Raw genomic sequence first — 14,877 nt, forward strand, 5'->3', positions numbered from 1 at the left:
GGATTTGGGAATTCCTGGGACATGCTTTGGCGACCCAATGGATTGTAAAGTTGCCAGAGTGCCGCATTACCAAGAGAACACTTATTGTGTTCTTTTAATTCTTTCTTAATTATTTTCTCTCCATTTCCGTGGTTTTGTCATGCTGTTTAAGTCTAATTTGTGGGAAAGGTAGCTGGGGGGGGTGAACATGCGGTACTAGCCTGTGAAGAATAGATTTTTGTTGTTGTTGAATTGGCTGTCAGTTTGGGGAGGAAGAAGTAAAGGGAATAGAAAAAAAGAACAGCAGGCTGTATGGGACATGAGGTCCAGAGCAGACCGATAACCTTCCATGCTTAAAACACTTCATGCACTTTTAATGCCTCTTGGTCTCAAGCCAGAAACAACAAGAAAAGTATGAAAAATAGGTAAGTGCTCGGTGTAAGATTTTAGTTGTGAATTCTGGTAGTCCCTAAGCAGCAGATGATGTAGGCAACAAAGCAGTGTACTTATGATCTTTGCAGTCATAATGATTCCTTCTCCAACCTGACCTTGAAAAACCATGTATTAGCAAATGAGGGGGTTGTTTTGCTGCCCCATTGTCAGACATGATGCACAGTTTCTCCCTTGTGTGCCTCCATCTGGTCAGAGAGGGGCCACACTAAGTGTCCCCGTAGGCTCCAACTGAAGGCAATGAAGAAAATAGAAATCTCCAAAGGTCAGTTCACCACACATTTCTATCCAAAGGAACCTCTTTGCATTTACTCTAGAGGGAGCCCAGATGACTTTAGGCTAGGTGACGTGAACTCAAAGCATGTTTGGGTGCAGGGCTGCTGAAAGACTTAGTATCAGCATTTCTGTTCTTTTTCTCTTACAAATGTAAACTTCTCACATTCTAATCTCGGTTACCAAGGGACAAATGTAGAGGTTACTGAACAGAAACCAAAGAAGCTAATTCTCGGTTAATCTCAGTTTATCATCTACCTTAACTAGTTGTTCTTATCACGTTCCTGTGAAATTAAACAGAGACTTTTAGAAGTCAGAAAGGGAATGATTAAATTGTCTCACTTCATTCTATAAATCAGTCTCAGTCTACAGCTAGAACCCAGTATTTCCTTCACTTCTCTAAATCCCTGTTTTTTCTAATAAGAATATTTTAGTAATCTGTGTGCTAAGTGAAATTCCAATTCCATTTATTATATAGGGTAAAATTCTCTGCTTTGATATCTGTAAAATAGGAAGTGATTGTCATTAGCAAGTGCAAATGAAGAGTGAGAATTCATTATGTGCTGTTTCCAGAACAGAAATGACCCCACATGCTACATTAAAGCTGAATGCAGAGCCACCTCTCTGTATACAAGAAGAATTGGTCATCGTAAAATATAAGGACAGGGAATTGCTTGTTGAATAATACCAAGAGCTTTCTGCACATAACTTGCTCCTGTGAATAACTCTTAAGAAGCCAAGCCACCTCAGTGCTGACATCTCCTATGATATCTCTTAATTTCCTTTCCCCCATTTCTCTACTCTCCTAAATATAGTGTGGGACAACCTCTTTCTCAAACTCAGTCCCCTACCACAAGCTCCCTCCTGGTCAGGTCTTTCTGGAACACTTCTGCTCTGGTGCCATCATGAAAGAAGCCAGATAATGAAAGAAAGATGAAATCAACATGAAGGAAGTTGACTGCTTTTATTGGAAAAGTCTTAGCTGCCTTTGGGACAGATGCCTAAGCCCAAACTCAAACAAGACTGGAAACAAGACTATATTTAGCTTTGGGTGGGATCTGCAGGACAGTGGGGTAGAAAGGTGGAACCTCCTCTGTTCCTTACTGCAATACAAGAACCTCCAGGCAGTGAAGATGAGAGAGGCTTAGGTATGACCATACAATGCTGGGTGGCTCCATCACCATAGCAGCCTCCTGGCATCATATGGACGAGATCAGGTAGATAAATTGGCCTGAAACCCTTGCTATGAATGATGTATTCAGAGTTACTGACCCAAAGCTCTTAGTGGTGCAGATTCATTGAATGGGGCTGTAAAGACACTGTGCTTTTAGTCATCTCTGGGATCTGTGGTCTAAGAAGCAATATAGGTATGACCAGCATAACCTTTGCACTCTCTGAAAGCTCTGTCTTAACACCCCTCCAAGCTGGCTTGTGCAAATGCTAGAGGATTACTTCTCATCTCAGCCTCACTGGTTCTCTAAAGTACCTAGTACTTGTCAAGGCCTATGAAAATAGCATACAAAAATGTCAGCCCTCGCTGTTATTAAAGAGTGTTTTCCCAAACAAAGCTGGGTTTAGATATTCTGTCTAAACTGCTTTTTGCAGTTTTGGGGTTTTGTTTTTTTTTTTATAGGAAATGGTGGCAAGGAGGGCAGAGGAGGGTCAATCAAGGGCTGGAAAAATAAGATTTTCCACAAACTGAGTTAGACTTTCATAAAAACTTTGATTTTTCATTGATAAAACAAATGTCCAAATATCAACTCATCTTTTGTCCTTTTTTAAAGCTGAAAATCAAAATATATTGATTTAGAGTGTTGCTGGAAAGTTGCAGTTTTGTTGCCTTACTTCCCTGTTTTATTTAGACCAAGATTCCCTGTTGGATTTAAGTCCTGTGGGGCTCCATGCTCAGAGATTCTCTCTGTGTGCTGTCAAAGAGAAAAGACGTGAACTAATTTCCAACTTAACATATATTTCTGAATTAACATGTCTGTGATTTCAATTAGAACATTTTAAGTTTCTACTTGCTGAAACACAATGTCTAGCTTACACAAAAGCAAACCAATTTCCAGAGCAGTTCTGTCTCAAACTTCCTTAATAAGATGAAGCTCATCATACTCAGCACCTCAGAGCCGATGTGTCAGTGCACTGTTTAACTGAACATTAGTCATTCGTGTTCCACAAGACTATAGCCATGTAGCTGTCTCTGCAAGTGTCAAATTAGACTCCTTCCTGCACGAACTTTTCCCTTGTGTAACTGTAAGCTGGTTTTGGAGTGATCCAAGCTCTACTGCAACCGGACATGTTCTTCTTATTCACACCAGTGGTATTTGAGTCATGTACTCTACTGGATGTGATTTTAAAGGGTGAAGGAGTTGGAGATTTTTTAAGAGAATGGAGTAGAATGGTCTCCTTATCTCACCAAGAAAGTCAGTAAGTGCTCAGTGATGGTATATTTAGGAATGCATGTTGGCAGCTCTTTAAAAGTCCTGTTTTGTTTCTTTCCTTTGCATTAGCAAACGGCATTCTATGGCACAGTCAAGACCGGATACACCATTGGACATACCTTATCTCTCATTGCTCTCACGGCTGCCATGATCATTTTATGTCTCTTCAGGTAAGACCATGAGCAAAAAAGGCATAGGTAAGGGTTGACTCGATGGGCATAGTGGCTCTTTAAGCCCAAATAAATCAGCTGTTTTGGTTATAGGCCATGAGCATTACAGATGGATGCAAAAGATTTCTGTAACAACTCAGTTGGACAGAGGAGGAAAGTTCCTCCATCTTTCACTGTCAGTGTTTTATGGTATGTAACTTGTGGCCTTTTTGTGAGTGTTATAACCCAAATCCAGTTATTTAGGTGGGATTCATCTCACTAAATGTAGATTGTTATGTGGTGAATCTCTGTATTAGAGGCCATTATGTCATAATCTTATTATAGTCCACAGAGACCTAATCAGCCTATGATGCATTTCCACTAAAGCAGGTATTCAAAATGGTACAGGTGAATCACACCCCAAAACTACCTCCCAACGTCTATTTCAGAAGTGCTTTCTGCTACAGTTCTGTGGTAAGACAAAGATACCCAGAAGCATTCTAGACATGCTGGAGCCTTTGAGATGTGCACAAGGTTAGCAGATATGGTGCAGGACCTTCAGAAAACCAGGCCCTTATGGGTTGATGGGTAGATACTCTACAGCATATCAAATGGCATTAGATGCCTAGATTGCAGCAAATTAATTAATCCTCAGTAGCTATTGTTTATAATAGATTCAGGCATCTAAATTTGGGTGCCTCCAATGAAGAGGTCTGTGTATAAAGTAATCCTCTATTATAATGTTGTTTATGTATGGGGAGAACAGCAAAAAAGCAGACCTCCATGAGATGGAAGAAACTTCTAGATGTGATTCCATCTCATGCCACTCTCCAGTGGCTTCACTGAAGGTGTTATATGGTTGTCCAATTTATGACAGTGTGGTCCAGACATCACCCCCAAAGAAAGCTGTAGGAAACAGCATACGTTCTAGGGTAACTCTCACACTTACACAAAGACTGGCTTCACCCTTCAAGATCTCTGCACTTCTCAGCACACGCGCTCTCTCCACTTCTCTTACAAGGGAAGAGTGAATCAGACACACATGCAAATTATCTCATCTCAGCAAGGTACAAGGTGCCAGCCCAGCTGGTGAAACTGTCAGGGTTCACGCTCTTCATTTGTGGGAAACAGCATAATTTGACTTGCCTTCACCTGCAAGTACAGAGGGCTCAGCTCGGTCACATTATCAGAGATTAAGAGCACAAACTCTGCCAGTGCACAGTGACTCATTAAGAGGTGGTAATTTGATCATGTTGCTGAGTGAGTTCTGTTGTGGTTCTGATGACTGTACAAAGTACCCATTTCCAGAGTGTTAGGCCTTTCACTTTAGCTGATGTAAAGTCTTGCTTGAAAAAAAGACCTACTTGATCAAAATTCACCTTCAAAATATTAGTGATCAAGCAACAGAAAAACCCTAGTGTTGTTCTCATTATCATTAATAACTAGTCATTTTTAAGTGAAAATATGGTTTGTACCGCTCCAGAAAGCCTGTAATATGTGCTAATTTTGGCAGCAGCTGCTAAGAATTTATTTCTCTTCCTGAGGAAACACTTCATTTTGCAAAGAATTATTGCAGTTCAAACATTCTGCAGAAAACAGACCTTTATTGTGAGCACAGTTGCTCAGTCAAAAACATTTCTTTTCCAGTGAAGAGCAGTGTGATGGAGCTGTTTTCTGGCATTCTGTATTTTGACCTTTTTTTCTAAGAATTGGAAAAGCAGCAGCACGGCTGTGGATGTATGGATTGCCACATGTTTTGTGGATTTTAAAAGGCTCAAGTGGATTTGCAGTGATTTATGTCAGAACATAGTCTGTCTAAGGGTTTCTAATGTTTAATTGTAAGTCTATATCTTGGCAGAAGAAACGTGTAACTAGATAAATAATGCTTCTGAGAAGCCTTTCTATTCAGAAATGTTGTTTCATCTCTTCCCAACAGAAAACTACACTGTACTCGAAATTATATTCATATGCACCTCTTCATGTCCTTCATAATGAGAGCCATCGCAGTCTTCATAAAAGATGTCATCCTATTTGAAAGCGGAGAATCTGAACACTGCTTTGTGAGTTCAGTAAGTAGCTGTGCACGTTGAAGTTTCCACCTTATTCTGTTGCTCCTTTTAAACAATGCACCAAAAATTGCCTTGCAAGTGCATGTGAGGCAGTCCTTTGGGAAGATTTCAATTTTTTTCTCATTTGAAAGAAACAAAAACATGATTGCTGTGGGTTAATTTGTATGGAAAAGGCACAAAGTAAATTAGCAGGGTCAAAAGTTTATAGGCATCTGGTCCTTTCTGAGGTCAAACCCACAACTGGGGCTCTACAAGATTTTGGGGCTCCTGTCAGTCCTGTGTCCATCTCCCAGTCACAGAATCACAGAATCACACAGAATGTCGGGGACTGGAAGGGACCTCGAAAGATCATCTAGTCCAATCCCCCTGCCGGGGCAGGATTACCTAGATCATGTCACACAGGAACACGTCCAGGCGGGTTTTGAATGTCTCCAGAGAAGGAGACTCCACAACCTCTCTGGGCAGCCTGGTCCAGTGTTCAGTCACCCTCACTGTAAAGAAGTTTTTCCTCATATTTTTGTGGAACCTCCTGTGTTCCAGCTTGCACCCATTGCCCCTTGTCCTGTCAATGGATGTCACTGAGAAGAGCCTGGCTCCATCCTCATGACACTTGCCCTTTACATATTTATAAACATTAATGATGTCACCCCTCAGTCTCCTCTTCTCTAAGCTAAAGAGACCCAGCTCCCTCAGCCTCTCCTCATAAGGGAGATGTTCCACTCCCTTAATCATCTTCGTGGCTCTGCGCTGGACTCTCTCTAGCAGTTCCCTGTCCTTCTTGAACTGAGGGTCATCCCATGCTAATTTCTTGGATATCCTGGTGAAAGAAGACTTGAAGTCCTATGTTTAGGGATTCAATAATACCCTTCCCTACAGTGAGGGTGGGAGTCAGATCCAGATTCAGGTAACTAACTTTAGATATCTACGGGCTACTTATGGGTACTTACAGGGTACATACCTATACATGAGCTACGTGTGTAAAGTGCAACCACAGTCAGTCGAGCTCTAATTAATACACTCACTGAAGTCTGGAGAGCTGTTCACCTTGCTTTGAAGAACACACCTGCATTCGGATGGCTCTCTGGGCTCCACTGATTGCAGTGACCAGATCTCCACAAGAGTTTAGGCAGGAAATCTATGTATAGACATCATTGTCTATTTTTCATCTAGATCTATACCCCACACTAGCTGTCTTCAACTGTGAGATTTCCCCACTGGGATGACAAATGAGGGGAATAAAGGAGCTGGGATATTTTTTTCACTTTCAAACTCAGTGTTATCAGCTGGAGTAAACATTAAGGAGGGAGAAGAGCTGTTTATCTAAAGGCCATATTGACGTAAGAGGAAACTAGTCATGAATAAATTTAGGCAGGAAATTGAAATCACCAAAATAAAGAGACGTGATCAAAAGTCATCCAAAAAAAAGGAACCCTCCATAATAAATTCATAACGTTAGACAAGCTGCTTGCTGGTAACAGCAGGGGACTGGGCACAGCAGTCCAGAAGATCCCTTTCGGACCTGTTTTTTTTATGTCACACAGCACCAGAAAAAGATTCTTTTTTCCCTTCCATTCACCCAATTTCTTCCTCACCTTCTGGCTTTTCTGTATCCTTATCCTGAGTCCTGTCCCTGCTCTTATAATGACCTTTCTGCTTGATCACCTCTCAGTTGATATCAAAGGGCAGCCTGCTCCCAGCTTTTCACCAAGAACTGTCTGCAGCACGATGCGTTCCCATTATAGTGACCCTCTTTTTTTTCTTCCCCCTCTGTAGTTCACTGGGATCTGTATTCTTTAGCAATGGGGTTTTATTGTGAATGTCCATGAATGGTTAGAATGGCACATAAACTAGAATAAACAGTGGCCTGGTGTCTGCTGCCACATATAACTGCCAATGCTAATTGGCAGAGGAGCCAAGAACCCAATGAGCTGTGGAATTTGAACTAACCTCTCACCCCTGTGGGAGTTTGCACTGGGTCATGACTGAGGCGTGACTGCAGAAAGCTCTGTGAGAAGTGTTTGCTTCAACTGTCTATCCAGAAACACTTCTGTGTATAAATACAGGACTTTGTCCTGCAGAATCCACAGCTCCTGGAAGCCAGTGTGCTTTCAGGAAGACCCATGGTTACCACCATTGTGAGTGTTTCTCCCCATCAGAGGATTTTCATGTTAAATGCCAGCTCAGGGTGAATGGCTGGATGATAGGCAAGGGTTATAAAAATACGTGGAACAAATCTGTCTCCACCGCCCTACACTGAGCATACCCCTTGCAAAATCTACACCTGTCTTAACCCAACATTTTGGACAACCTTTTAGGTCATAGGCAGTCAAAATGCCTCTCCTAATATTCATCTGTTTGCAGAAATAGTTACGAAATCCATTGTGTTCATGTGGGTTTGATTGAATTGGGTTGGCTTGAGTTAGGTTAAATAATTGTTTTGTTTGTTTGTGCTTTGAACTTACAGGATAAAGTTTTGACTTGGGAGACCTGGGTACTAGTTCATACACCCATGGCCTAATACACAATTTACTGAAGGTTTTGTGTATAATGGCTAGATATGGCCTTGAGCTCATTCAGTCTGAGAAATTTGAACCAATATTTCAAGTTACTAAATGCTCTCACCACTATGCTGTTTTAGAAGAGGGCAAAACCAAAGCAAGAATAGTGTTTTATTAGAAGAGAAAGTACTGCACTTAGTTCCTTTGAGGAAAAAAGGATAAAGGCATCCCCCCTTCCAGAACAGATTCAGGGCTATAAAATCCAAACAGAGACCTCTCCCAGTGTTCCTGATGGAGGGACTAAATTGCTGAATTTGGCATTACCTGTTGCAGGAGGACTTAAAATGATATTTTATGCACCAGCCACACAAAAAATATTTTAAGCACTCCACCAACATAAGTGTCAATGTGCCAATCAACTAAGAACTCCACTACGTGTAGGTGTACATGTAATCAAAAAAAACCTCATAGGCTTTGCCGCAATAGCATTTTTACTTTACTTTACCTAGTGTAGGAAACCTCAGTTACAGTGTTAATTCTATGTAATTTTAAACTCAAACAGTTTTGGATTACCATTGAGTTCAGCTTGAACACCTTGAAAAACTAAGTTTGTTGGGCATTTCTATAGGCCACAGAGCCTGAGGATGTGGCAGTAAGCATTTCAGGGCCAATGAAGCTGAAATACATGTGATGAGCATCACCGAGCCATCATGTGAGCCAGAACATGCACCATACACTGGGTGACATTTACAGAGTGATGTGTGGCACCCGTAGCCTCCTTGAATTCCTTGGTCCTTCTTTCTTGATAAACTCCCAGGGGAAAGAAAAGTCTTGCTGCTTGGGTGAAAAATTCAGCATGTTTTCATGGGGCAGAAACCCTGAGTTGGCAAGCAAGACTTGTTTTCATAACTAAATGTAGCAGGCTTAAATGATCATTGATCCCAGGACCTGTGCAAGGTGGCCCTTTGTCACGCACTAAGGAAACTCAGCAGCAGTAGCTTTACAAATGTCCCTCATGCCTTCTCCTCTCCCCAGCTGCCCAAATCAATTAGCCTTGTTCTTAGGCACAATGGGGATCCCTTGGCTCGTGTAGAAGCATGTAGACTGACCTTCAGAGAAAGCTGACCCTCCAAAAGCCCACTGTGGGATTTTTCCAGTGGGAAACAAAGCACTGCCAGGGACCTTGAATTTTCTAGAGGGGTAGAAACAGCAAAGGAGTCTGATGGCATATTGCTCAAGGTACCAACGGTCGTTAGTAGACCCAACCCACTTTCTCCCTCTCTGTCATGCCTTCAGTCATAAAGTATGTCTGTAATTACGTGTAACTGAATCATCCTGTTGGCTTAAATTGTTTAAAAATAGGCATATACTCAAGTGTGTTAGTCAATCTGGGCTTTAAGCACTCAGATGTAGAGACGATCAGGCTAGGAGGGGTCTGTGAAATCACCCACTCTGTCTTCTTCAATAACTGTTTGTTTTGATTCATTCAGAATATGTTCTGTCTCAGTAATCGGTCATTTCTGATGGAAAATTCACCCCACGTGGCTTTATTGCATCCAACAATTACTCATACCGCATGAAAAATTGCGCCACTTTCCAACTTGTATTTGCCTGCATTCTTCTTTTTGCTTTTTTTTTTCACTGCTGGACTCAAGAGGCCTCCTTACAAGTTTTAGTTTTTCACATTAGGCCTAGTAACCTTCCGTCTTGGCATTCCCACGCTTTGTCTTCCCCTTTCCTTCTCTTTCTGGAGAACAACCTGTGAAATATGGTAGCCTAAACAGCAAACCTGGTAGAAGGATTGAACTGAACACTTCAATTGTCATTTCATTTGATTTTTTTGTGTCTTTATAGGTATGTTTTGATATAGTTTCATTACTGGAATATCTGGATTGATGAACCACTTACATTTCCAGCCTAGCTGAAGACAAAGTAACCAACAGTTTGATATAAACAAAGATCAGGTGCTATAGATTGAATTCAGGCTAACTTCTTCTGAGCTGTGCAAATTTACCTTTGCTGAGGATTCAGCCAAGGCAGACTAGATCATTTATCTTTTTCCTTTTGCATTCCAGTAAGACAATCAATTTCCAGCAAAAAATTCTTCTTTACAAAGGAGGGTGGAACTTTTAGCAGTTGTGAACATATACACATATCTCATATTTTCAGTGTGAAAAATTGTTTTTTTTCACACGAGCTTCCTCAGGCTAAATTGGTAACAGCTACAGGCCCCTAAATGAACTTTATATGTGGAAGTTGAAGACAGACACATTTTCTTTTCCAGCACACCCCTGTCTGAGGCTACTCAGATCCATATTCTCTGCCTCGTGTGGGACTGCCCCGATATGCCAGCTATTGGAGAGATGGAAGAGTATAAGCTTTTTTATGCACTTGTGTAAAAATGAAAGAAATATTAGAGACTCAGACCCTTCATTGGGTTACATCCTCTGGGAAAGACACCTACTCCCACCTACACAGAGGAGGGTGAGCTCTTAGCAGCACAGATGGGCGTCTGCTGAACTTTGGCTGACTGGCTCGGGGAATTTCTTCCTAATATCTAATCTAAATCTCCCCTCTTTCAGTTTAAACCTGTTCCCCCTCATCCTATCACTCCTTGCCCTTGTAAAAAGCCCCTCTCCCACTTTCCTGTAGGCCCCCTTCAGGTACTGGAAGGCTGCTAGAAGGTCCCCCCCGGAGCCTTCTCTTCTCCAGGCTGAACAGCCCCAACTCTCTCAGCCTGTCTCCAGAGCAGAGGTGCTCCAGCCCTCTGACCATCTTCGTGGCCTCCTCTGGACTCGCTCCAACAGCTCCATGTCCTTCTTCTGTTGGGGGCCCCAGAGCTGGATGCAGCACTGCAGGTGGGGTCTCATGAGAACGGAGTAAAGGGGCAGAATCCCCTCCCTCAACCTTCTGGCCATGCTTCTTTTGATGCAGCCCAGGACATAGTTGGCCTTCTGGGCTGCAACCGCACATTGCTGGCTCATGTTGAGCTTCTCATCGACCATCACCCACAAGTCCTTCTCCTCAGGGCTGTTCTCAATCCATTTTCTGCCAGCCTGTATTTGTGCTTGGGATTGCCCCGACCCACATGCAGGACCTTGTACTTGGCCTTGTTGAACTTCATGCGGTTCCCACAGGCCCAGCTCACTATCCTGTCAAGGTCTCTCTGGATGGCATCCCTTCCCTCCAGCACATCGACCACACCACACAGCTTGGTGTCGTCAACAAACTTGCTGAGGGTGCACTCAATCCCACTGTCCATGTCACTGATAAAGATGTTAAACAGTACCAGTCCCAATACCAACCCCTGAGGAAGGCCACTCGTCACTGGTTTAGGAAGCATTTCTTCTCAGAAAGGGTCATTAGATGTTGGAATGGGCTGCCCAGGGAGGTGGTGGAGTCACCATCTCTGGATGTGTTTAAGAAAAGTCTGGATATGGCACTTAGTGCCATGGTCTAGTTGACATGGTGGTGTCAGGGCAATGGTTGGACTCGATGATCCCAGAGGTCACTTCCAACCTGAGTGATTCTGTGATTCTGTGTGTGAGCCGTTGACTGTAACTCACAGTTGGATGCGACCATCCAGCCAATTCCTTATCCGCCGAGTGGTCCATCCATCAAATCCATGTCTCTCCAATTTAGAGACAAGGATGTCATTCGGGACAGTGTCAAATGCTTTGCACAAGTCCAGGTAGATGACATCAGTCACTCTTCCCCTATCTACCAGCACTGTAACCCCGTCGTCGAAGGCCAGCAAATTTGTCAGGCTCGATTTGCCCTTAGTGAAGCCATGTTGGCTGTCACCAATCACCTCTTTGATTTCTATGTGCCTCAGTATGGTTTCCAGGAGGATCTTCTCCATGATCTTGCCAGGCACAGAGGTGAGACTCACTGGCCTATAGTTCCCTGGGTCTTCCTTTTTTCCCTTCTTGAAGATGGGGGTTATGTTTCCCCTTTTCCAGTCAGTGGGAACCTCACCAGACTGCCACGACTTCTCAGAAATGATGGATAGCTTAGCAACTTCATCTGCCAGTTCCCTCAGGACCTGTGGATGCACCTCATCAGGTCCCATGGACTTGTGCACCTTCAGGTTCCTTAGATGGTCTTGAACCCGGTCTTCTCCTACAGTGGGCGGTTCTTCATCCTTCCAGTCCCTGCCTCTGCCTTCTGCAACTTGGGTGGTGAGGCAAGAGCTCTTGCCGGTGAAGACTGAGGCAAAAAAGTCATTGAGTACCTCAGCCTTCTCCATATCCCATGTAACCAGGTCTCCCATTTCCTTCCGGAGAGGGCCCACATTTTCCCTAGTCTTCCTTTTATCACTGACATACCTATAGAAGCATTTCTTGTTGCCCTTGACATCCCTGGCCAGATTTAATTCTATCAGGGCTTTAGCTTTCCAAACGAGCTCCCTGGCTGCTCGGACAATTTCCCTGTATTGCTCCCACGCTACCCGCCCTTGCTTCCACCCTCTGTAGTCTTCCTTCTTGTGCCTGGGTTTATCCAGGAGCTCCTTGTTCATCCATGGAGGCCTCCTGGCATTTTTGCTTGCCTTCCTCTTTGTCAGGATGCATTGCTCCTGAGCCTGGAGGAGGTGGTCCTTGAATACTATCAGTCTTAGAAGCAGACACTGTCTGCAAAGCATGCAGTTAGTTTCAGAAAGTGCAGTTACTTAGAAGAGACTCAGCTGAAAGTAAAAATCACTGAAGGAAAATCAGTTCTGTTTTAGTCCAACCAGGACAGGGACCAAGCTCTGTTATGGTTTTATACAGTTTTGCTTGGATGAGTTATCCCCTTGCTACCTTCTTTGCTCCTGGAAGTAACCCAGGAGTGAAGGCAGAAAGTTAGACTGTGGAAGAGCTCTAGAGCAGGAACTTTGCATAAGTGACCCTATCGTGCCTGACGCAGCAGTGCCCCAGTCATGGGCTGGCACCTTAAAGCAATGCAGTATTGCCAATAATAAGAGAAAACGTGATGAGTGCAGGGAAGGGCATTATTAAAACTCTGATCACCTTCTCTCTTTTGTTGCTGACTTGCCTTATTACTGAAGATATGTTCACAAGTGCCATTATTCTGCAATTGATGAGCACGAAATAGGGACAGTTGCCCCATTTGCCAAGATAATTCCATTGTTACATCTAAACTCAACTCTGAGGCATCTGACGCAGAGGCTAGACCAGCTAGAGCTAATCACGTGCTTAGAAATACTCACAAGAGTGGCCCAAAAAATCAAACAAGTATCCCTAAGAGACAAAATAGGAAGGCTGAGTCCCTCAGACTGACAGTTACATAATCCCTGTTAAAAACAGCAGAAGATAAATGCTTAAATAGCCTTGAGGATCACAGTCATGGGGCTTAAACTTGCTTCCTATGTGAGGAAAAGCAGACAGAAGAGCTTCCTACTGAATTCAACAGATAGCGTTGTATTTGAGGAAGCCTGCATGGGAAGTGGCCAAGGCATAAAGTGCAGTCACTTGGACCATATTTTTTGTTGGTGTAAACTGGTACAGCTCCATTTATTTTAATAGAGTTCAGAAGGTTTCTGTGAGTGCAGGATCTGACCCTGCCATGCTTTGCTGTATTGCAAGCACGTAAAATAGAGGTTGTCTCATGTAATTTCAATATTAGCAGAGACATTTAAATGCTTTGCCATTTTCAATGGCTTTCAGCTGGCTTTAAAGAGGTAAAAGCCAAGGGTATCTCATGGGACTTTGGGGTCCATAAGGGTTGAGCTGTTGCTGGAGAAATGATACTCTAACCAGAGAAATAATACTCTATCCAGGTTCGATAGTGGCCCAGCCTTGGTGCAAGTGGAAGTGGTGGCACAGGAAAGAGAGATGGAGATTGAACCCAATAGTTTCTTCCTAATGTCTCCATCCTTCCACAGTCTTGATGGGAGCAGTCAGAGAGCTTGCTGAATTAGTGTGTGTGTACATGTGTATGGCTGTACACCACAGCTCATCAGTCTAGAAATAGCATTTCTGTTTATGAAAGCGGTAACAAATCAACAAGCTCACACACAAATCCAGGTTATAATGGCTTAATAAATTGCCCAGTGACAGCTGACATGGAGTAAGTATTCCAGCATGTGCTCTTAGGCAATGATGGGCTCATGAAAATGTAATGTATTGTGACCTAGAGGAAAGTGGGTTAAGATAAATTGAATTAATTTGCAATTGCCAAGGCTTAAGAGCACTCTTGCATAATGTTTCTGGGGCACCATTGATGCAGAGCAGCATGTTAACAGAGAAAATGTGTGTTTCAGGCCTCTTATCCCTGTGCCTGAGATAAATGGTGACCGTGAATTCAGTTACATTGATCTTTCTGCCGTACTTTTTATAGGGTTGACCTACAGTTGAAGCCACTAAGGGCAGCAGGAGCTGAAGGGTCCATCATCAAGACATAACATAATTATTCCCATGAAGGTCTTTTCTTTGTTATAATTCCTGATAGATGAGAAATTGCTTTAACAGAGGCTTTGAACTTGGCAACTTAGGCCCTCACAAACTGAATGCTACGTGCCTCAATCAGAAGACACTTTGTTTCTATCAACAAGGCATTTTAAGAATTTCTTTAGTCAATTTTCTTTATTCATAGATAGTGTTAAATCCTCAACACCCAAAATTTCCATGTATCTTCCAGGAAAATTTGCAGAGCCACCCAATAGTGTAGCAATTTATCACTTAAAAAGTGATAACCTGTCTTCCAGGTGTGCCCCAGCAACAGGATCATGAGTGGGATCTATAAAAAACTTTTAAATAAGATTGAGGAAGCCTCCTTGACCAGGCTGGGAAGAAGAGCAACTGTTGCTGTGGGCAAATTCATCATGAGTCACTCAGCAACTAGCCCTTCGGGTAGATCTTGTCTTCTGGGCAACATAAAAGAAAAGTGACGGATAAATCTGTCACTGAGAAAATGAGTTTTCATCTGCCTTCTGTTGAAGAGGCCTGCGGAAATCTCTCTGTAAATCTCTTCATCCTGCATCAGTGATGGTAGCCCAGGTAAAAGGACCTAAGTA

At 42.9% G+C, this 14,877-nt stretch overlaps 1 protein-coding gene across 1 annotated transcript in view; it reads left to right on the forward strand.

Annotated features, from left to right (window-relative positions):
* LOC137665609 (vasoactive intestinal polypeptide receptor) overlaps positions 1–14,877 on the forward strand; it is a 72,641-nt gene that overhangs the window by 34,210 nt on the left and 23,554 nt on the right. The window contains exons 4-5 of the mRNA XM_068404847.1: positions 3,216–3,316; positions 5,232–5,364. Coding sequence (XP_068260948.1) covers positions 3,216–3,316; positions 5,232–5,364 — 234 coding nt within the window. The remainder of the gene's footprint in view (positions 1–3,215; positions 3,317–5,231; positions 5,365–14,877) is intronic.

This window comes from Nyctibius grandis, chromosome 7, assembly GCF_013368605.1.
Source record: "Nyctibius grandis isolate bNycGra1 chromosome 7, bNycGra1.pri, whole genome shotgun sequence".
Lineage (NCBI taxonomy): Eukaryota > Metazoa > Chordata > Aves > Nyctibiiformes > Nyctibiidae > Nyctibius > Nyctibius grandis.